The following is a 22,121-nucleotide window of genomic DNA, read 5'->3' as shown; positions in this document are numbered from 1 at the left end:
AGGTGAAAAGATTTCCATTGCTACCCATAAACGACATTAAGGGGGAATGAATATTTCCTATACACAGAAATGGGAAGAGGAGGCAAATTTCAGAAGGGAATAATTAAAATGATCAGAACCTTGGCTGAACTCCTCCCATGCAGTTACCTACACAGATAAACTGAAGCTTGGACAAAGGCTAAAGGGCACTAGCAGAGTAATCCCCCCCTGGAACAAGAAGGAAAGAAAAATGTGTTTCTGCACCAGCATAGCTGTGCTCAGGCTTCAAATAAGATTTGTAATAAATTCAGTCTGTTCTGCACAGATTTAAAAGCTGATCTTGTCACTGGAATATCAGTCTCTAGCTCACATTAAAATTTATGAAACTTCTTTCAAACCAGCTGCCAGAGCAGGACCTTCCATTTTGTAACCACTTGAGATCAGGCTGCTTGCTGTCTCAGAATAATCATACAATTCTCTAATACATGGTCCTCAGCTAGTCATCTTCTCATCCGACAGTCTGAAAGATGTGAATTATTAATATAACATAATCCTAAATTTCAGAAAGTATCCAAGATGAAGCTGTGAGTTTTGCTGGTTAAGGTCAAAATTTGCAGTAAGTCTAAAGCAAGATGCTCAAATTCTGTACTTGTTTCACAGCTCTGATGCAGTCTTCTTTGGGTGACGCTGTTCTCAATACTGATCAAGTCTTCTAAGGCTTCCTAAGTGAAATGCTGCATTTTATCAGGATAACTGGGATATTCAAAGTGTGAGTTGAAAAAACATGTAAAAAGTACCATCTAGAGGCAGAAGAGTGACAACCAGTTTTCCACCTACAACGCAGAAAAGTTCAGACTGGGCAAAGAGGTGAATTTGGGGCTGTTTTTTTCTGAACTAGATGTGAAAGACTTCCATTTTAGGGCCTTTTCAACAGTGATATCTGGGATATTGTAAACATGAAGCATTTTTGGCAATCTGAGCATCAGTGGTCTTGACTGTAAAACGGTACGAGAAACACCTACTTCATAAGCTGCTACAAATATGTGCAAGGGTGTCTGTGGAGAAAAGTATTTTACAAATGCAGAGTAATATTTTTACCCTTCTGGTCAAAGACATAGAACAGCTGCACACTGAAAAAGAGAAGAATTGGTTTAAGCTCAAATACAACAGCCAAGAAACGTCTCGCCAGGAAATCACCAAGGCATTTAGCCTTTTGCTGACAACTCATCCAAGGCATGGCAACATCCCAAGACAACACACCCTGCTTTGCCTGAAAAATAAAATGAAGATTTTTCACCCCTAAGAAGTTTTTTTTTTTTAACTTTGCAGAAGTATAACCTGTTTAAAATAAAATTTATACATATTTTTACATATCTTTTTATTATTTTGCAAAGTACATATTTTTTTAAAATGTATACAAAATTACATATTTTATGTATTTTTTATTTTTATTTACATATCTTTTTTATTTATTTTTCGTTGCGGTTTTTGCATTCTGTGCTCTGAAAAAGTGTTTATCCTGTTCTTGCCAGGTCATCTCCACCAACAGACTCCACGTACGTCCCTGGAGAGATCTGCAAACCCATCAACAGCAACGGGCTCAGGAAGGCGCTTCGTTTGCCCTGCAAAACGAAGGAGAAACGTGGTTGTTCGAGAGACCGGTTTAAAATAAATAAATAGATAAATCAGTTAGCATCCTGCTCTTTGTAGAGAGGCTGGGAAGCCTGGGGAGACCTCCTCCGGCAGCGGGTCCCTCAGGGGGCGGGCAGACACCCGGGGTAGCCAGGGCCCGCTGCCCAGTCGCCCCCAGGCACCTCCACAGCCCAGCCCGGTTCGGCTCTGCTCGGCCCGTCCCGGTTTAAGGCCACCCACGGCAGCACCGCCAAACCGCCGTCCCCTCAGCCGCTGCCCCGCCGCCCCGCCCCGTTGCGAAGGAAGCGGCGTCGCCGGTTGCTACGATGGCGGCGGGGCCGCCTGAGCGAGGCTAAAGTTCCTCAAAAAAAGCCGAAACCCGCTCCCGGTCCCCCCGGTAGGGCGGCGGTGGGTCCGGGTCGCCCCATGGAGCCCGGCGGGGAAGCGCTCGGCCGCCGCCTCCAGCGCTGGGCGGCGGGCGGGGGGGGCGCCATGGCGGATCCCGGCGCGTATCCTTCCTCCGCCGCGGGGCCGGGCGCTGAGGCGGCCGGGGGAGCCCTCAGGGAGCCCGCCCCGGGGGCGGCCTCACGGGCAGCAGCGGGGACCCCTGCTCGCTGCCGAGGTCGTCGGGCTGCCCGGACCCCCTGTGGGGTGGTGGGGTTGTGGGGTGGCGGGGTATGGGGCGGGGGGTATGGGGCGGTGGCATCCCTGTCAGCATTCCCCCCGTCAGGGGTTGCCTCTGAGGTGGCTTAGGATAAAACTCCTCCGCCGTTGTTTTTAAACAACTCTAACAACAAGCTAAGAGGTCAGCTTTTCCATAATGCTCTTCCTTGTTTTCCCTCTTCTCAGAGATAGTGCCCTTGGGAATTATATTTTCCATCCTCACTGGGAAATCTGTGTTTTCTTCAGTTTTAAGTAATGGCGTAAGAAGTACTGACACAAGTTGCCAGCTCTGCCTGTACCATACTGCTTAAATCATTATTTCAGTGAGGCGTGACTCTGTGGAGAGCTGTTATTATCCAACAATATTAATTAATTTCACCGTGTAAACAACTAATCCTTTAGATACTAGTGGGAGAGGGGGGGTATTTTTTCTGTTTAAACATCTTCATTGTGATACAAGTATCCATATGGTACAAATTTAGATAAGAACATCAAAATGTATCTTCAAATTTTTTGACATTTTTCATCTGCAGGTATTATAAAAAGTGAATGCAAGCAATCAGTTAAAATCAGTGTAAGTAGTAAAATGCAATTATATTTTTTTCTGGATGAACATTAAGTGAGATATGACCATAATACATATTTATGGGACCAACTGTTGCATAGTTAGTCAAACAGCATATCAGCATTTTGTATCTTATGGATAAAGTTTGCCCTCTCCCAAAAAGACATGTAGAGTCCAACAGGCATCTGGTAAAAAGCTCTTGGATACAGGTCCCATTGTCCTTAACACAAGACTAGGGATGGAGCTTTAACATTTGATTTTGGATGGGATTTAGAAGAAGAACGTTGGGCGTTGAAAGAAGATCAAAAGCTATTTCGGAGTAAGGCACAGAAATATTTGATAGAGACAAACAGAAGAAGAAGGTAAGTAGCTAGGGCTCATTGGTGGGAGATCATAAAAAACTGAGAAGCTTGAGACAGGTCAATATATTTCTCCTGTGTGCATGTTCACTTTGCTAAATGGCCTCACTGCTTTGATCGAAAGGTATATAGTTTTTTTGTTTGTTTGTTTGTTTGTTTTTGTTTTCTCAATAGGACCAATAAATTATAAAGGATGAATATTCTGAGGTACTACTTTTTGGACAGACAGTATAGTCACCTCTTATTGTATAAAATAAAGGTAACTAGGTAACTAGCATGTCCATCTTGTGGCTCTGATCTGCATTTATGATACACTTCCATTTTTTATTGGTTTCAGTGGATTTTGGAACTCAAATGAGTTTGGATATACGGTAAGAGAAGGCAGGCCATTGTCCCTGCTTTCTAAAGTGTATGCTCTTCTGAGTGCATGGAGCAACAGCTGGACAGCCTCCCCTATGGGATGTGGCTTTGTAATCCCACTGCCCAGTAAGTGCAATGCTAAGTCTCCCTAATTAAGCAGTATATGTTTCATCAAGTTATTATGTACTGATATTTTTGATAGAACTTTGAATATCCTGCATTTCCTCACATGTGAGAATGCAACATCGTGAAATATTCTTTGACAAATGGGTGAAGTAAATTGTACACTGAGATGTTTCAGTGCAGTGGTGTAGATAGTTTGGTAGGCACAGGGGGCTTTTGCCTAGCACTCAGGTCATACTCTCATATAAAAGGGACTGACTGTGTACTCTAGAGACGAATGGGTTCCTCCCTGAGACATTTCAGAGCCAGCCTCAGCCACAGACAGGCTTCATCTGCCTAGTCTACTCTCTGAAATACTCATCCCCCATAGTATCCATATCAGGTGATTTGCTATGCAACATTTATTTATTGACATGGGTTGAGAAGTCATTAGAGGCATTAGATACTGCTTTTACTGCTGGTTTAGCTTCACAAAAGCCCAGCATAATGTGCTGTCTGCATATATTTTGAAATATAAAGAAAAATGGAAGAGGTAGTAGTATCACCTGGGAGTGATTAAAGACCGTGTGTGATCCACAGCCTTTGCAGATAATAAACTGAGCCTCAGCTGAAAGATCAAATATCTTGTTTAGTGTTCTGGAACCGTACTCCTGTAACACCATGCATCTCAGATGAACACTATTTATCATATGTTGGTCTTGAAATATTATACTCTGATGGAAAAGCAAGCACTAGACAGCCTGCATTATTTTTGATGGACTGGGGTGGCTAAACCAATGCTCATTGATACATAAATACATTTCCATATGAATTCATTGTGGCCTTAAGAAACAGTATAAATCCAAGTTACCCAGGTGAGCCAGTTAAAAATGTAGGTATGGTATTCATAGAAGGAAATTGTTTCCATTTGTGGTAATTGAAAACAAGTATCATAAGCAGTTTAGATGGAAATCTGTGGTGACAAGTCTTCTGCTAACTGCAAATGAGTTAGTTGTCTAATGTTAAAAAGGTAGTGAGTGCATACAGTATTCATAAACCGTGAAATACAATTCAAAACTAAGTGCCATTGCATATATGGTGGAAAGCAATTTAGAAGTCAAAAGTTCATTGAAACTGAATATTTTTTTGCCAAAAGTTATGGAGGTAGGAAGTGATTTATCTTCTAGTGGATCAGCCATCAGGTTACGTCTCAAATCTGTGTATGAGCTAAGATCCATTAGCTTTGTAACACATTGTAAAGGTGTTAGCTATGATGATGGTTTCTCAAGGGTAGCATGACTTCTTTAAGCTCCACATTCTCACCTGACAGCATCCTAAATTCTCCCTGACAGGGCTTGCAGGCATGTGTCAGAAGTTATTCTTGGCACTGTTGCTTTATAATTTCAAAACTGGAATTTTCTCTTGATTTTTTTTTCTTTCAAATATACAGAGGAGACAGGAGTGCACTGTGTAATATGACAATTTGTTTTCTACTTCTAACCTTCATGCAAAATGGCTGAGGTAGGAAGGGACCTCTGGGTCCATCTGGTCCAACCCCTGGCCAAGCAGAAACACCCAGAGCAGGCTGCCCAAGACCATGTCCAGACAGCTTTTCAAGATCTCCAAGGAGGAGACTCCAGGATAGTGTCAGGGTTCTTTGCTGCACAGGCACATTGCTGGCTCATGTTCAACTTGGTGCCCACCAGGACCCCCAGGTCTGTTTCTGCTTTTCTGGTTTCCACCTAGGTGCACCCCAGCATGTCCTGGTGCCTGGGGTTGTTCCTTCCCAGGTGCAGGACTCTGCACTTCTCCTTGTTGAATTCCATGAGGTTCCTGTCAGCCCACTTCTCCAGCCTGTCAAGATCCCCATGGATGGCAGCATGTGCCTTGGGTGTACCCACCACTCCCCTGAGTTTTGTGTCATCTGCAGACTTGCTGTGGGTACACTTTGCTCCATTATCCGGATCATTAGTGAAGATGCTAAAGAGGACTGGACCCAGCACTGACCCCCAGGGAACACTGCTAGGTGCCACTGGTCACCATCCACTGTCATTGGCTTTTCGGCCACTTTTCCATCCACCTCACGGCCTGCTCATCCAGCCCATACACCAACAACTTATCTACAAAGATCTTATGGGAGACAGTGTCAAAGGCCCTGCTGAAGTCTAGGTAGCCTATCACCTGGTCTTTCCTCATCTACCAGGCAGTCATTTCATCATAGAAGCTTGTCAAGTCAGTCAACCATGGCCAAATTTAAGGTCAACCTTAAATTTACAAAGCCTCTCCTGAAAAGCAATAGCAACGAATCTCCTCTTGCAAACAGACCTAGGGAAGAAAGAGCAGAGCCTCTGCTCTGTTCTTAATCTTGTTTTATTTAGGTTCTTTCTCCTTCTGTTGCATTGTGAAGAAAAACTTACGTGTTTGGGTCTTCTGTGTGTGTGTGTGAGTTGGTTTGTTGCTTTTTTTTTTGGAAGAACCACCACCAGTCTGTCTTTAAACACGGTTCTACCAACGATGAGGCCAAGTCTGTTAGCCTCTAGTGCCTGACACTTTTGAAGCTAGCGAGATCTCCATATGCAGAGAGGTTGCAAATTGAAGTCTTTTGTTTTCAATCTCTTCTAAATGGACTTGTAATGAAATTTTCCCTGACAGATTGCATTGACCTGTTGTCAATACGTCTAAAATGCAGCAGCTTCAACATTAAAAATGATCCACTTCTGACAAGATGTGCTCCGTTAATTAATGTATTAGTAAAAGAAAAAATATCACTTGCACAGAAAAAAAGAAGATGTAGCTTTGGAGAATGAAGCCTCAAGAACTTAAGTCACAGATCTTTTTCAAGGTGAATACTTAAAAGAACCTGTGTTTACATCCTATCTGATGCCATCAGTTTCTTTGCATCCTTGTACAGACCAAACTCCTTTGTTTTATATTAACGACAGTCCTTCAACATAATGAACAACCACAAAGATTATCTTCACACAAGTTGCCTGAGTCACTCCTTGATTGTCTCACTAATACATAATGTTGCAATTTCAAGATCAGTTTAAGAATTAAATGAGCTCTGGGGCAGCAGCTGACATATTTTGTTTAAATAACAGTATTTCAGCAATAAGAGCTACTGACTAAGCACATACTTTATATAAATGAATAGGATATCATATTTTGTGTTTATATGCAGGGAACTGTAGCCATCCTGCTGGTACTGCTCTGCAAAGTGGGTATCCCATTTCACTGTGAGGTTACTGGCTGCAGGTAGATGGTTGGGTCAGGAAGCAGAAAATCTTATGCAATTGTGTGCGTGCATTTTTAAATAAACCCTGCAGTCAGCTGTCTTGGGTCAGTGTTTTGAATTACCTTGAAATCTGAATAGCTAACCCATCTGTTGTAATTGGGGAAGGAAATATTTTCCCACTTTGTATCAGTTTTCAATCTACTCACTGCTGTTTTTTCAAAAAAGAAAATAATAATAATTTTCAATGTATGCACAAGCTTTGTGCTCCACCTACTGGCTGATTATCAGTGATTATTTAATAAAAACTCTTTAAGTTCAGTTTTTGATAGAGAACCACAAACATTTTAGTGCCAGAAATGGGAGGAAAATGTTAGTGCCTGGCAAGCAGAGGAGACCAAGCGTTAAGAATTTGGTATTGCTTCCTACATGAGAATGAAACTGCAAAAAGCAGCGGTCAGTGCAACCATGCCGACCTGTAATCCAGCGCTGCCGCTGCTGCGGAAGGGCCACAGGATTGTGCTGACTTTGCAAGGTCTCGGGCTGGGGGCTTGTCAAGCTTGCTCTGTCTGAACTTCTCGTGACCTGCCCGCAGCTTTATTTTGCGTGCTTTAGCTGGAACAGCAATTTTTCTAATTGACCAGGTGTCTGCGGCTAATTTATTTCGCGTTGTTTGTCTTTTTATGGTATGAGCGTGGTTTTATACAGATAGCAGTAACAAGCAGCTATCTGTGCAGAATGAAGTATTTACGACTAACCTGATGACACAGCGCAGAGAAACACAGGCCTGCTATGAGAGCAGAGATCTGAGGATCTGGGGGCACAGGTTGCGGCGTAGAGGAGTGAAGGCTCGGGATGATAAGAGCTGGCACACAGGCTTGGCACTGGAGACCCCGCAGCTATAAACAACTCACCGCTAGTCAGTTAAAGAAATGCAGACCTGGAGCTGGCATAACTGGCTTTAGGGGTAACAGAGAAGAATGAAATAGCGTGTGATACGTGTAAAAGGTTCCCTGTGTGGACTGTTTGGATGGACTGTGGAGCTGCAGATCCATGAAGGAAGAGCAAAGGTGTAAAAGCATTGCAGCAAACATAAAAATGACTCCAAGTGGATCCTGAGGTGAGGAAGAAGGAAGTGTTAGCAAGAACATCATATTGCTCCTGCTGAAGGGACTCCAGATGCTGACAACTCACTGCAACAGCCCAGGAGCACCAGAACGAAACTACCAGCCTTGGGACCCAGAAGAAAAAGGGAAGAGTGAGCATAACGTCAGAAAATGGGAAGAAACTAAGAGTGAAACTCTTATTTAAGAGTTTCATCCATTAGTACTATTGCTGAGGCTTTCTCTGTATGGAAATATTCCAACTGTGTTAGTATTTTTCAATAACAATTATATCTGGGCTAACGGTGTCCAAATTAGTCCCTTAAGATTTGAATTATCCTAACAAAAAGTTCTTGGCTTTATATAAGGTAGGCTTCATTTTTGCTGATAAATGAGATTTGGAGCGCAGCGAATTGGTGGGTAGCGTGGGCAGCTCTGCTGTGGACCCTTGGGGCGTTTTGGAGCACAGCGCCCGTGAGCCCTAATGGTCAGTCCTTCTGAAGCCCGTGCAGCAGTTTGGGGCTGTCCCTTTTCATTCAACATACGATCATCACAGAAGATGAGGGAGTACAGTTAATGTGTATTCCTATGGCCCCGGCGAGTATTTCGTTTAAATAAAATAATTGATTTATGAACAACCTCCACGGAACCTTTTAATGATACAGGGTATTTCCTGTTTGCTCATGAATAACATTTGGACATTAAGTGGACATTAAGTGTACAAATACCCTTCCGCATCAACTTTAAATTATTGTGCACTGTTTTGCAAAGCAGGTATGACACAGGGTATTTGTATCCTAATGAAAATCACCAGCTCAGTATCAAAAGACTCATTTCATAGTGCTCCATATGCACTGTATATATTCCTTTTTTTTTCATCCAAGGCAGTAATAAGCATTTAGTCCACCTATGACTGTAGCATCCATCACTCCACTGTGAAGGTAATTTAATAAAATTAACCAGGAAATAGTTTTACCATCTGGTTACACTGTTTTTAGCATGAAAATACCTTCCACATAATGTCTGTATATGCGAAGCTGCTAAATCTTCTAAGTTTCGTATTCCAAATTTGCTATAAACATTTTGGCAGCCGTTGCAAAAATTGCTGCACCAGTGGATTGTTTATAGTAGACAGAAAAACCAGGTTAAAAAAACACCAATCAGGAAATTCTTCTGCTAACTCCCCATCTTAAAGCCATACTCTTTTGCCAATATTACATCTGTGATATGAACCTAAGTTGGTGGCTTAGTCTGGTGGATGAACAAACATTTGTTTCAACTGGTTTTCTGTAAGATGTCATTGTGCGTTTGTAAAATGATTTCTTTTACATAATGCACCTGGGTCTCCCAATTTACATTCTGTAAGGTCAAGAAGTTAATGATGCAGTCTTCACTGAGTATCTTTAAAGATACATTTCCTTCCAATTAAAACAAAATGCTATTTCTCCCTCATGTCTTACTCCAAACTGCATCAGCAATTGGACCTTCCCATTTCCAGCTATATGGAACAAGAGTATTTTTTTAATTCCAGCTGTAAGGAATGTGGAAGAGCGCAGCTATGTCATACTCCAAAATCCCTTTAAAAATAAATAGCGAAAGGCTCTGTCAGAATTTGCTCGTTCCTTTTTGGAGTTATACTCTGGAATTATTCCAGGTGCAAAGTTGTAGAATTTCCCACATGTCTGAATTTAACAGCTATAGTTCAACTAAAGGCCTTCTTGAGCAGCTTCTAGAAATATTAAGGAGATGGAGAAGAATGTTTTTAAAATACTTTCTGGGGTAAGCAAGTCTGTTTCCTCGATTGTGATTTTCCTACACTTTGTCAGCATAAAGATGTATAATATTGCATATTTCTCTATTTAACCCAAGTGAAACACAGAAATACTGAAAGCTGAAAATAAACTCTCATTCTATTTCTGAAACTTCTAGATTATATGAGCAATTAAAGTTATGTGGGTATATTTCTCTGAAGGGTTTTTTTGGTTTTGGATAACTGCTTATCCAGCTTCACCTCATGCCTCAAGTCAAATCATTCCTACTTGCTGAGAAGACGTTTTGCAAATGAAACCTGCAGTGTTGGGATCATGTTTTAATACTATTGTTTCTGAGCACCAGGCAGCACTTCTGTGCTGTGCAGGTGAGGGAGCACTGGCATAGGTTGTGGAGTCTCCTCCTTGGAGATCTCCAAAAGCCACCTGGATGTGGTCCTGGGCAGCCTGCTCTTGGTGTCCCTGCTTGAGCAGCGCTTGGACCTCCAAACATGCCTTCCAACCTTAACTATTCTGTAATTCAGTTTTTGTTTGCATAAGTCAGTCTGCTGTCTTATTCTTCATTTGGGCTATAGAGCTTTGTAATTCTTCATCTCTAGAACAGATCAGGTGATCCTGCTCAGCAGGGGGTTGGATGAGATAATCTTCAGAGGTCCCTTCCAACTTCAGCTATTCTGTGATTCTGTGATTACCCTGAATTACCTAGAAATTCCTCTGGATTTTTGAAAGTGTAACTTTATTAAGTGTTATTTGCGACATAAGGTTTGAATAGCTGCATGGAAGCCCTCTACAGTACATTTCCACTTCAAAAAATACATGTTTTGCCTTCACTTGCTGTTAATTCAATAATTGGTCCATAAAATTGGGAAATCTCAGACATTATATTCCGTGTGTTTTGACAACTGTGCATATTTGTGTTTTCAAAATAGCGAAAGTTCTTTATGTATCTGCTACTCTTTGGCTTTCAAGTGTAATAAAGTGAATAAAGTGGATATGCCTATAAAAGTTGTATTTGGGAATTAGTTGGCTATTTTCCTATTTTTTTAACTACTGTGCACTTACAGCCTTTAGACTTCCAAAACCCAAACCTACTATTTCAAATTATTTTTCTGTTTGTTTTCACAGGTGAATAGGCAGCATTTTGAAGGGATACTAGGGAGTTTAAAGTTGAATATTTGAACTTTTTCCCTAGAAAGAAAAGGGAAAAATAAATCAAATAGCCTGAGTTATGGAGTAACTCTGTTGAGGAGCAGCTTTGCTTCCAGTTGTAGTGATTCCTGCATGGCAGACTTGTTAGAAGTTGAACGTGACAAGTTATGTATTTAAGTATTGCTTTGTCTGTGGAGGCACTGTGCCAATAAGTTTACCGATAGAAGGTATGTTTTACTCAAGGAAATAATTTAAGTTTGTCAGCAAAAGTTGATGCTTTTGTCAGCAGGAAGAAAAATTCCACATAGCTTCAAGAAACTTGTGCCTACAGAAGGAGAGGTTTGTGATATGTTTGGTTTTTTTTTCAATCAGAATGCACATTGCTTTCCAGCTGGTCAAAGGACATATTTTAAATATATATGATATTAACAACAGATTCAGTCAGTCATAGTTTCACATCACTCTGTTATCCCATTTTGTGCTACTAAACTGATTGTCTTTCAGGACGTTTCTCAACTATTGGAAGTTGTTACTAATTCTTATGTATTTCTAGGTTAAAGCTGTAGTTCTTATATGTTATTTCTGAAAACACCTCAAACTATTTCCCCAGCAGCTCCTGAAAGGCACGCACACACAGTATTTGCAGTTCACCTTCCTGTAGGTTTGCCCACTGTGACAGACTTAGGTGGTAATGTAAAGAATGTAGTGAAAGTGACACTGGTGAGAGGAGCTGTTAATTCGTTAATTCTGTGAGAGTCCGTATGTTAATTCGTGTATAAGAAAGCATTAAGTCTCTGTCTGAAGCTAACAAAGTAACAGGATTATGGTGTGTCTCTTCTTAATCGCCCGCTGTCCCATTTAGGTTCAGTCTAACTATAATGATACAAATGTGCTAAAATTTTTCACATTTAATTTGTGGACGAGCAAACTTCTGTTCCAAAAACACAAGATAAACAAGTTGCTGATGTTTCTGTAAATGTAATGAGAAAACATAGGTATCATCAACTTTTGCTTCCTAAATACAGAGCCTTTGAAGAAAGACGGAAGCAAAAAGAAGAAAAAGAACAAAGACTTAGAGAACAAGTTCTGCAACAGAGGAGAATTAAGCTTCAGAAAGCAACTGAGAGATTCCAGCGTGCTCATCTGCCTGCTTCTCAGCACAAACAAATAGGTTTGTAAATTAAAATTTAACCGTTATTCACAAGTGTTTTTTTATGCTAATAAAATGTAATTAAGGCAAAACAGAGCAATTAACTTCACTTAAATTAATTGAAATAATTAGTTTAAGCAAAACATAACTTACAGAAAGCACAGGTCTGATTCTTATGACAAAATTGGGTAGAAGGAATGAAATAACAACGTTGTTTTTTTCTAAATACTGTATTGTGAAATATTTCTTTATATTCCAATCACAGCATGTAATTAGCTCCCAGGGATATTGTGTTTTCCTTTTTTTTCCCCCACTTTTGTCACTGCAGTGTCCTCTTTGCTTATAATACTGTGATTTCAAAGTTGTGTGTAAGATGTTACAAGGCCATTGAAAGTTACTGGGATAGTGTAATGATCCCCTCTGTGAAGCCCTGAATATGAAATATTCAAGAATATGCATTTTGTTTATCATTAAGTAAAGGCAGTCCTAGTGTATATTAATGTATTACATAACTTTTGCTGAATTAGTCAGCTTTTTAAGCAGTTCTTTCACTGCTGGGAAGTAATGATCACAGCAACACAGTTCCTGCTTTCTGAGTTGGAATCAGGGCAGATTGGCAGGAGTTCTTAACAGCTTCAGCCAAGTCTGACTTCCAGTCAACTTTCCAGTGTTGAAACTCTGAAGATGTGGTATATTACTTAGAAATTCTTCAACAGATTTACTCTTCCAACTGCAATTGCGCCAGCTGTGAGGTAATGTCTCTGACTTCAAGATCAAATGTCAGATTAAAATAACAAAATAGAACGGTACTGTTTTAGGGCTTCTTCACAGCCCTACTGACAGCCCAGACTATGTAGCAACGATAATGAATCATAACTTTTTTCTTGGTTTTCCTTAATAGCAATTCTGTCTCTGCTACTTTCTATCCTACGTTTGCTTATTTGTAAGAAGCAGCACCTTGTGCCTGTCTGGACTCTTTTTTTCTCCACTGATTCAATTCCTAAGTCACAATTTGGCCTCTATAAAACACCTGCAAGTCATAACTTTGGCTTAGTACATGGACATAATAATCACGATGTGAAAACAAAGTTGGTGCTGGATTTTTTAACCACCCACTTTTTCAACAGTGCAGTCGAAAAACAAATAGAAAAACTGTTGACTAAATGTATTGCAATAAACACTTAAATAGACTGGGTTTTGTTTCAGAGGAACTCAAGATGTTCCAGCATGCCTAACAATGCTAAACCACTTGGGTTTTTTTGGTTTTTGGTTTTTGTTTTTTGTTTTTTTGTAACAGTCTGGATTTAGGCTCTCCAAACTTAAGAATCTTAACCAAAACATGTATGGTAAAATATTCCAATTTAAAAATATTTTTTTTCCGTTGTGTTTTTTACACCGATAGCTCTAGTCCAGACAAAAGCAGCTTTTCAGCTAGAAGAAGCTCTTGAACAAATTAAAGGATCAGTTTTAACATCAGGATTGTACTTGCCCAGCAGAAACAAAACCACCTTCAGGTAAACATTTTTGTTTATTCTGGTGATCAAAAGAAGTAAATTACTTGGTATATTCAATAAACAGCAGATGATTACTCTCTCAGAAATTGCAGGCCATCTTTCTGTGGCAAAGAAAGCACTTCTGTGAAATGTTCCAATGAAAATATTATGAAACATCCTTAAGTTGTTTGCGTCCAGTAGGTACAACGGCAGAGGAGATGATACAAACCTTTTCCCTTCAGGGGAATTCTGGGAATAGTCAGGGTGAACCTGGTCCCCGTTCAGTTGTGCCTTACTCAGACTACCATGGTTACCAAGCCATCTGCTGCTCTATGAAGTATAAAGTGCTCTGTCAAGATACTTTCTTATTCTCATCCAGATTTTTCCCTTTTGATAGTCAAGGATAGTGTAGCTTGCGTATTCATCCCATGATCTTATCTTCTTTCCAGCTGTTATTCCTTTCAATTTCTCATCCTTTATACGTATCTTGAGCATCTTGATAACAATTTCCTCTGTAATTTATTTGTATATCGCATACAAGTTGAATTCCATACTTTTCACTCTACCCAAGCACTTTCTCTAAAATGCATTGCCTTATCAGAGAACATTTCTACATGTATAGTTTATCTGCTGTATTTGATACTCTTTCCTGACTATCACCTTTCCAACCACACATTTCTTCAACCATTCAGTTCAGTGTTTTATTTTTCTGGTTGCTGCTGTTGGTATTACTATCATTATAATTATTTTGAATGTGCTATAAATCGTGCAGATGTTCAGAACAGAGGTAATGTTTGTGTCCAGTGGACTGCAGCCATTAAAGAAGAACAACAACAAAAGCTACCTGCCAAATACAAGTTGAAATTATGGTAAAAACATGTAGATGTTTCTGAATGCTACAGAAACACCTGATCCTTTGTCTCATTTCACTCGTAGGCTTGGTTTAGGACAGCAGCTCTGTGTCTTTCCCCTACTATCATCATTTGTTTCTTTATTTCCCAACCTTCTACAAACTTCTTGTGCTTCAAGGGCTCACAGTTCTCCCTCAGAACATCTTCAAACCACTCACTCTTTGCTTAATTTCTTACAGGATTACATTGCTGTCACTATATTATAAAGTATCATTTTAAAATTCACTATCTTGTAAGAACTGTAGTGGATTCTTTCCTTGATTTTCATTTCTGTAACTTGATTAACTTGATTTCGTATAGAAATTAAATTTATTTGTTTGTATGGAACAGGCTGCACAGAGAAGTTGTGGATGCTCCAACCCTGGAGGTGTTCAAGGCCAGGCTGGATGGAGCTTTGAGCAACCTGGTCTGGTGGGAGGTGTCCCTGCCCATGGCAGGGGGTTGGAATTAAATGATCTTTAAGGTCCCTTCCAACCCAAACCATTCTATGATATTTCTTTACAGTCTCTCATCCCCTAGTAACCAAATTCAAGAGAGAGCTAGAGAATCTCAAACATAATTTTACTTCTCCAATTTTGAAAATGGAAACTATGCAAGGAAGAAATTATTCAAAGTGACCCCAGCATGAAAAACACTTTAAAGTTATGTCCACATTGACCTATTTGGATTAGCAGGTCACAAGCCAGTCAGTACTGGTAAGACAGCACTTGAATATATTGGAACCTGCCACAGAATGTGCTGCCTCTTCTCCAGCTGGTAACTGGGAGACTTGGGTAGTAGCCATATGAGGTGGGTGAAGGAGGATGTGGACAATATGGATACAGAAATAACAGAAAAAGAATTAGGTTATTGCCATAAAGGTTTCTTTATAGGGGCAAGGTGTGCAAATTATTATGAAATAAAGCTTTGCTTATTCTAATGCTAGCAGAATTTATCTTTCTTCCTTGTGACAGAAAATACAGTAAGTGTTTTTGTCTGCATCTCACACAACACCTTACCCACTGTAAGCACTGCGACTTAAACTGAGCAAATGTTATGCAGCACAGATAATTTTAGTCTGCTGCAGAAGATGTTAGCACTGGGCAGATCCTGTTAGTTTTTGACTGGGAGCCATAGTTCTCTCCCTGTGTGGGTCACAAAAGTAGCATTTCTGTGTATTCAGACTTGGTTCCAAAAATTGTGCAACATTCTCTTAGAGGTCAAATAGATTTCTTCCAAAACTGTAAAGCAAAGCAAGTTTTGATACAGGAAAGCTTTCTGAGAAAGTAACCATTCACCAGTTGTGAGATGTAAACCTTTAAATATGTCTGACAGTCCCCAAAATTTTGGGACAGCAAAAAACTTACTCAGACGAGGCAGTAGATCCCTTTCTATATTTCTGTCTCTTCTTACACTTCTGTAAGCATTTAAACCAATATATGTATATATATATCATCATTATAATTTACCCTCCCTCAGCAACAGAATGCATAGAATTCATCAAAAGTCCTCTTCTAAAGATAAAAATGAATACTGTATTAAACATTCAAGACAAATATGGCTACAAAACCAACTGTATGTAGGTGAATTTTATAAAGTTCTAGAATTCTTGATGTCTATGTTGAAATAGTTGTAGAAAAATAAATAAATTATGCAATGACGTAATATTACTTTCTCTTGGAGAAAGGCAAAAAATTCTGGAACACCTAATAAGTGAGAGATTGTATTCTCTGCTGCAGTAGAGCTACTTGCTTCAAATAAGCTTTAATTAAATGGTGAAGCAAAGATTTTGGACAACTAGCTGGCTTACAGGCATTGGAATGTGTGCACATGAGGTGCAGAAGTTGTGTGGTGTTCCTTTGTTCATGATATATTTCCATTTTTGTGTTTAAAAACAGTTCACAGAATGATAGAATCTTATCATATCCCAAGAATATCCCAAGTTGGAAGGGACCTACCATCATGGAGTCCAACTCCTGGCTCCACACAGGACTACCAAAAAATTAAACTGTATGTCTGATAGCATTGTCCAAACACTTCTTGAACTCCAGCAGGCTCAATGCCATGACCACTTGCCTGGGAGTTGTATTTGATTATGTTGTATTTGATTATTCAGTTTGGGGAGAGAAACTAAACAATATGACAAATCAAAAATATTCCCTGAAAAAAGGTGGAATGTACAAATTTTCGTAAATGTAAATGATCTAAACATTCAAATAGATATCAAGAAACTTTACAAAAAAAAAGAAAAAAAGATTTTTGTCCACGTGCATATCAGTCTGGTCCATAACAACAAAGTCTTTAAAAGATGATAGGTACAAGTTTTTGGTTGACAAGGATATCCCCCGTTCAAAAGAATACAGAATGCAGTTTTCAGAGTTCTAAAAATAGATTTGAGAAGTTGTTCTCCCTTTATGCTCTCAGCCGTCTCATCAGAAATAAGAAATTCCTTTTCAGACTTTGCCAAACATTTATCTCTGACTGGGTCAGTGCAATTAAGACAACCTTTTGGGAGAGTTATGTAAAATCTTCTCACAAATATCAAAATAATGATATTCTTGATGACATTAAAGTTTCTATTTTCCATTGTCCTAGAATTATAAATATTATAATAAATACAGAAAAGGTCTCACTAAACTATTTATCCCTTTGACATAGATGAGCTAAAAAGAAAATAGATTAATTTCAATAGAGAGTATAATTTTAGATACAAAACGAGTATGGAAAAGATAAAGGCTCTATAGAAGGAACTTTTAAGTTCAAGAAATGGAGTGAAATGAAGGATAGGGATTATTGAGTTTCTGTACATGTATTAGACATATGGTAACCATCTCCAGAAAGAAGCAATGCATGTTTTGTCCTAAAGGTCTGTGTAAGTATGGCGTGACTCTACAGTGTTCATCTTTGCTCAGTAGGAATGTTAAGGTAGATAGCTTTTTGTGGCATGAAATAGTTAAATAATTCTGTCTTCTTGTAAGTTCCTAGACTGCGTATTGCCCATATCTAAAATGAACCATCACATTCACTGATAATGGAGAAGGGGAAATTGCGAGTGGTGGATCAATTTCCAATTTAAGAGAGAGAGAGAAAGAGATGGAATTATGATTTTCATGCTTATTTGCATACAGACTAAAAGTTCACTTTTGCCACAAATGTAGCTAAAGACTTTCACACACTTTAGCAACATTTAATGGGTCACGTTGATGCTGCTTAGGAGCTATGCATGGGAAATGCATCCTGGGAGTGTTGGAAAACATTTGCACATTGAATGGACAACATGGTTTGGTTTCTTACTCAAAATCCAGGGTTTTCTGAGACAAAATATCATTTCGTATCTTAGACCTGTTCATCCTGGTGAAATAAAGGCTGGATCTCTCCTTTATGGTAAAGGTATATTTGTTTTACAAATAACTTGACTGAAACCTTATACTGATAATCTGCTTCCAAGTTCTTTTCTCCTTTTATCACCATTTGTAATCATTGTGGAGTAGAGTGAATATTCGATCCTAAAATAGCAATACATGAGTTTGGCTTTCTAATCATTCAAAGCGCAGATCCTGTTGATCGATTTCTGTATATGCCCCTTTGGGTATGCCAGACTAAGGGTATTTATGGACCTTGAACCAGGTTGGAGCCAACAGACAGGATCAATGTCCATCACTAGAGAATTCTACCTAAGCAGTCAAGCAACCAAGTCAAGCAGTCAAGCACAGCTGGCAGCCTGGTACCAGTTATACTTCCAAACGGCTAGAGCTTGGTTGGCCTGTGAGTTGGTGGGTTTGGGGGCTTGGTGTTTGTGGGTTTTTTTTGGTTGGTTGGTTGATGGTTTTTTGCCTTTTTAATACCTTTCTTATTGGTTAAAGCTACTTATTTCTTGTTTTTGTCATCCTTGGTATCTACCTATTTCTCGCTTCTTGTTTGTCACATGTTGGTTCCTATTCCTAGTGATCTTACCCAGCCTAGTTCCAGATCTCTTTCTTCCTGAACATATCTTGTTACAGACTCCCTACCTTCCCAGTCTCTGATTGCTCATTTTTCTTGTCATTTGGCTTCCCATGCTTCCTGGCCTCTTTAATTCCTGGGTGTCTGCCAGCCCCATGGTTCTGGATAATTCCTAACCTGTGGAAACCTGTGTTTTCCTCAATCTTCATTTGGGGTCACCTTGACCACAGTGCACAGCTACAATAGCAACTCTGAAGATTTTTTTTCAGGTAGAAAATATAAATTCTTTAATGTCCCACAATACTGACATTACAGGTCATCACTGGAAGCAACATCTAGAAACAGCAAGGCCTTCGCACTGTCTGAAGTAAGGGAATATCTGACAGAAGCAGTATATAGTCATCCTCTATATAAGGCAGCCTTATGGAAAAAAATAAACGTCATTTTCCTTCTTAAAAAAAAAAAAAAATCCACGTTCCTGTCCTGTAAATGACCAAACTGTTGGCTGACATTTTCTGGAATAATCCAGCCTGAGGCAGTCACCCAACAACCCAATCAGAAAACTCTGACAATTTATAAATAACAGAAGAGAAGGTTTAAAATGGAAAGTGTTGGAGAGTTTTAATGCTAGGCAGTACGAATAGCACCACCTGTAGTTACATGGAGTTTAGCTTTCCTTCGCATGCCAGGCATTTATTGGTGATGTATACTTTTGGAAAGGAACATGTTTGAAAGTGTATCTTTGACGCACAGAAGTAAGCCAAAATAATAAGTTATTTGCTTGCATCAAGAGCCACAGATGACACTTCATCCACATCAGCATCTAGAAACGGTTATTCCCATCAGGAGCAGATTTCGGCAATGGTTGGCTGCAATAACACAATGCAGGAGAGCAGTACAACAAGCATGGATAGTAACCAACTTCTATTCCAGAAAAATCTGAAAGAAATGCAGCAACTCCTAGAAAAACAGCATCTCAGCAACTTAGAGGTACGATATTTTCATGTGATTCATTAAATGATGCTTTTTAAATGTAACTCTTGAAAATGATATTCTTGAATATGATAAAAATGAAAGACTGTTAAACACACCTTACCAATTAGACAACACCAAGACACACTGCACTATGCCTTGCTAATAGATTATTTATAGTTAGACAATGCATATTTTCAATAAGAAATCAGAAATCTTTAAAAATGCTTGTAAGGATATTTTCACAGAAACCTCAGACATAGTTATATTGTCTTTCTTTCTCTGAACCTACGATTTGTGTGCCAGAATTCTTGGCTCTGGAGTAGCTAGGCATTAGTCTATCACAGGAGTCTTGTGCTAGCTCCAAACTTAAACTGGCAGCTTCCAACAATGCACTTAAATTTCTGCTTTGGTGGTTACTACAGCTCAGCACAAAATGTTATAGCAATTTAATTATGGTGGGTTAAATGTTGAGTTTGCTTTTGTTTTCCCTAATGTATGGTGATTTCCTGGGCATTGACTTCAAATCTCTTGAGATTCTAAGTCCTTTTTTGTCATCTTTGGAACAGACGGAAGTGTTATGGTAACAAGCCCAGAGTACTCCTTAACTCCATGCCAAAATTAACTTTTGGACCCCAAATCAGTTTCAAAAGGCACCTTAGAAACACAGTGAAAATCGTGAAGAACTGAGGTCCAAAGTGATTTCCTCAAACTGCACCTTTAAGTCTGATTTTAGGTCAGTCAGTGTTTGATTTTGGAAATGTCTTTAATATCAATTTTTTGCAAACAAAAGGACATGATTTTGGTCTCACTCATATTTCTATAATACTAACTACGGGACTCATGATGTCTGAAATGACCTTGACACAATGAAGCATCCTTGCTTTTACTCTGGTAATGGTTACAGGTTTGGGGTCATTGATGGACAAGGATTTGTCCAAGAACTTTTCCTTAAAAAAAAAAAAAAAAAAAAAGCAGGACTTTTCCTTTTAATACATCCTTATGGATAACTTTTGAAGGCCTGTGTGCTGTTCAGATATATTTGGAGTTCTCTGATATAAATGTTTCCAGGCACGCTCATCTCAGTCTTTGTACCCACTTTGTTCTGGTGGGGATTCATGAGAATCTTGAGAAGCTGATGACTAGTAGAGAAAATCTCACTCAACTGGAGTAAATTTCAAAAAGGTTGAGGAGACAGAAGGAACATTTTGTACTGGCAAGGTTGTTGATTAATGTTCATTCTTATATATGATAATCAGCTTTAGATGCTGCATATAATACAGGAATTTACAAATTAATGTGTTTACAAATTAATGTTTTTTGAAAATGCTTTTGTCCTATTAAGATTCTCCCAGAATATATTTTTCTGCTACCACTAGGGGTTGCTCATCTTCTTCCCTCTGAGAAATAGTTTAAAATTATAGCTATTTATACTTGAAGCATTTGACTTTCTTTCTTGAAATTTCATGCTTCGGACTCTGATTAGAAAAATAATCAAAAAAGCTATTGTCATTGTTCTAAAGCCTGAGTTTGGAAGCTTAATTCTTGGATTGAACTGGTGTATATGTGTGCTGTGACTTTCTGTGATGTGAAGCAGTATTTATAATACTCTTACTAATGTTACTGACATGAATAGTCTTGAGTAGTCTTGTTGCTGTCTGTTGTCCAAAGTCATTTCAGCAGCACTTGCCTTTCTGAAACGTCAAAGTATTTCACTGTGCACATGCTTTGCAATCTAACCATCCATTGAGGTCCTTTAACCTCTCTTTGTTTCTGTTTTTACAGGCCTAGCAGGATTATAAAGATTCCTAAAATTCTTTTCTTTCCTACAGGGCAATAAAGTTCTATGTAGACCTTACCCATAGATTTGGTGTGTTCCCTGCTTTCCAACCTTAAAGATTTGTATAGTTTCAGCAGTAAACCAAGGTTTTTAGTGACCCTTTTACCATTCTCCAAAATTATTGTGCTTCAAATATTGAGAGCAATAGATTTTATTTTGTGCAACAGTTGCATCTGAGTCAGTACATCAAATTATTATTTGTTGTACACCCATAAATAAACTCCACTTCGAAGAAATTAATGTTGTTAACTTCATTCTCAATCAGAGGGATTATTTTTTTTTGCACAGTTCTTTCCTGCTTGTATTGCAGGCATAAATAAAATCTTTAAGGCGGAGCTGGTAGCAATGTCTTTAGCTAAAGCTGCATGCAGCTTTTGACCAAAAGACTACCTGCAATTGCATATCATTTTGCCAAATGTTATGTGTTGAAATTTTCTATTTTTGGCACCTGCCTGGAGCTGAATAATGAAAATTCCCACTAAAATGGCTCAACTATGTCAAGGAATAATATTATTCATATAACTTTTGTCTTTTTCTTTCCATCACGTCGTCAACTCGGTGCCCATATGAAACTGTTTTGGTCAGTACAATACTTTTATGCTCTTCCAGAAAAACACATTAGGGTTGAATTAAATTGTTTGATTGACTTCACATTTTATCTCTATTGTTTCATTTTTTTTAAACAAAATACTTGGAAGTAAGAGCGAATTCACAGACAAAATAGCTATAGATTACAACATGGAGATTGTATTTTCCTCTTCCCTCCTCTACATGACCATGATTAGATTATTCAAGTGGTATCTGTGAAATCCAAATTTAAATCCTTTTTCTGATTGATTTGAAACAGGAATTTTACTTTTGCTGTCCTTTTGTTTTAAAGCATATTGTGCATCCCTCAAATTACTCATTATTGTTAGTTCT

General features: G+C 39.0%; 1 protein-coding gene and 1 long non-coding RNA gene across 3 annotated transcripts; one reads left to right on the top strand and one right to left on the bottom strand.

Moving 5' to 3' along the window:
• Nucleotides 1–1,417: 1,417 nt before the first annotated feature.
• LOC310892759 lies at nt 1,418–1,853 on the bottom strand. Its single transcript, XR_014578398.1, has 2 exons — nt 1,714–1,853; nt 1,418–1,601 (listed from the first exon to the last, which is right to left on the bottom strand). It is a non-coding gene; the product is annotated as an uncharacterized lncRNA (long non-coding RNA).
• Nucleotides 1,594–22,093, top strand: CEP126 (centrosomal protein 126). Of its 2 annotated transcripts, none has more exons than XM_083820923.1 (5): nt 1,594–2,120; nt 3,076–3,201; nt 11,939–12,084; nt 13,466–13,577; nt 19,180–22,093. In XM_083820923.1, the coding sequence occupies exons 1-5, from the start codon at nt 2,038–2,040 to the stop codon at nt 19,403–19,405; spliced, it is 693 nt and encodes a 230-aa protein (XP_083677049.1). In that variant the 5' UTR covers nt 1,594–2,037; the 3' UTR covers nt 19,406–22,093. The 2 variants fall into 2 exon arrangements, with proteins under 2 accessions (XP_083677049.1, XP_083677050.1); XM_083820924.1 differs by having other exon boundaries at nt 18,704–19,251.
• The last annotated feature ends 28 nt before the right edge of the window (nt 22,094–22,121 follow it).

This window comes from Anser anser, assembly GCF_964211835.1.
Source record: "Anser anser genome assembly, chromosome: 1".
Classification (NCBI taxonomy): domain Eukaryota; kingdom Metazoa; phylum Chordata; class Aves; order Anseriformes; family Anatidae; genus Anser; species Anser anser.
Note: the sequence above shows the minus strand (reverse complement) of the source record. Positions and strands in the feature narration are given on the sequence as shown.

Coding starts and splice junctions, on each gene's coding strand:
- CEP126 (XM_083820923.1), top strand. CDS start 2,038: ATGGAGCCCGGCGGGGAAGCGCTCGGCCGCCGCCTCCAGCGCTGGGCG. Junction 2,121..3,075: donor GCCATGGCGGATCCCGGCGC/GTATCCTTCCTC, acceptor ACACAAGACTAG/GGATGGAGCTTTAACATTTG. Junction 3,202..11,938: donor GAGACAAACAGAAGAAGAAG/GTAAGTAGCTAG, acceptor TCCTAAATACAG/AGCCTTTGAAGAAAGACGGA.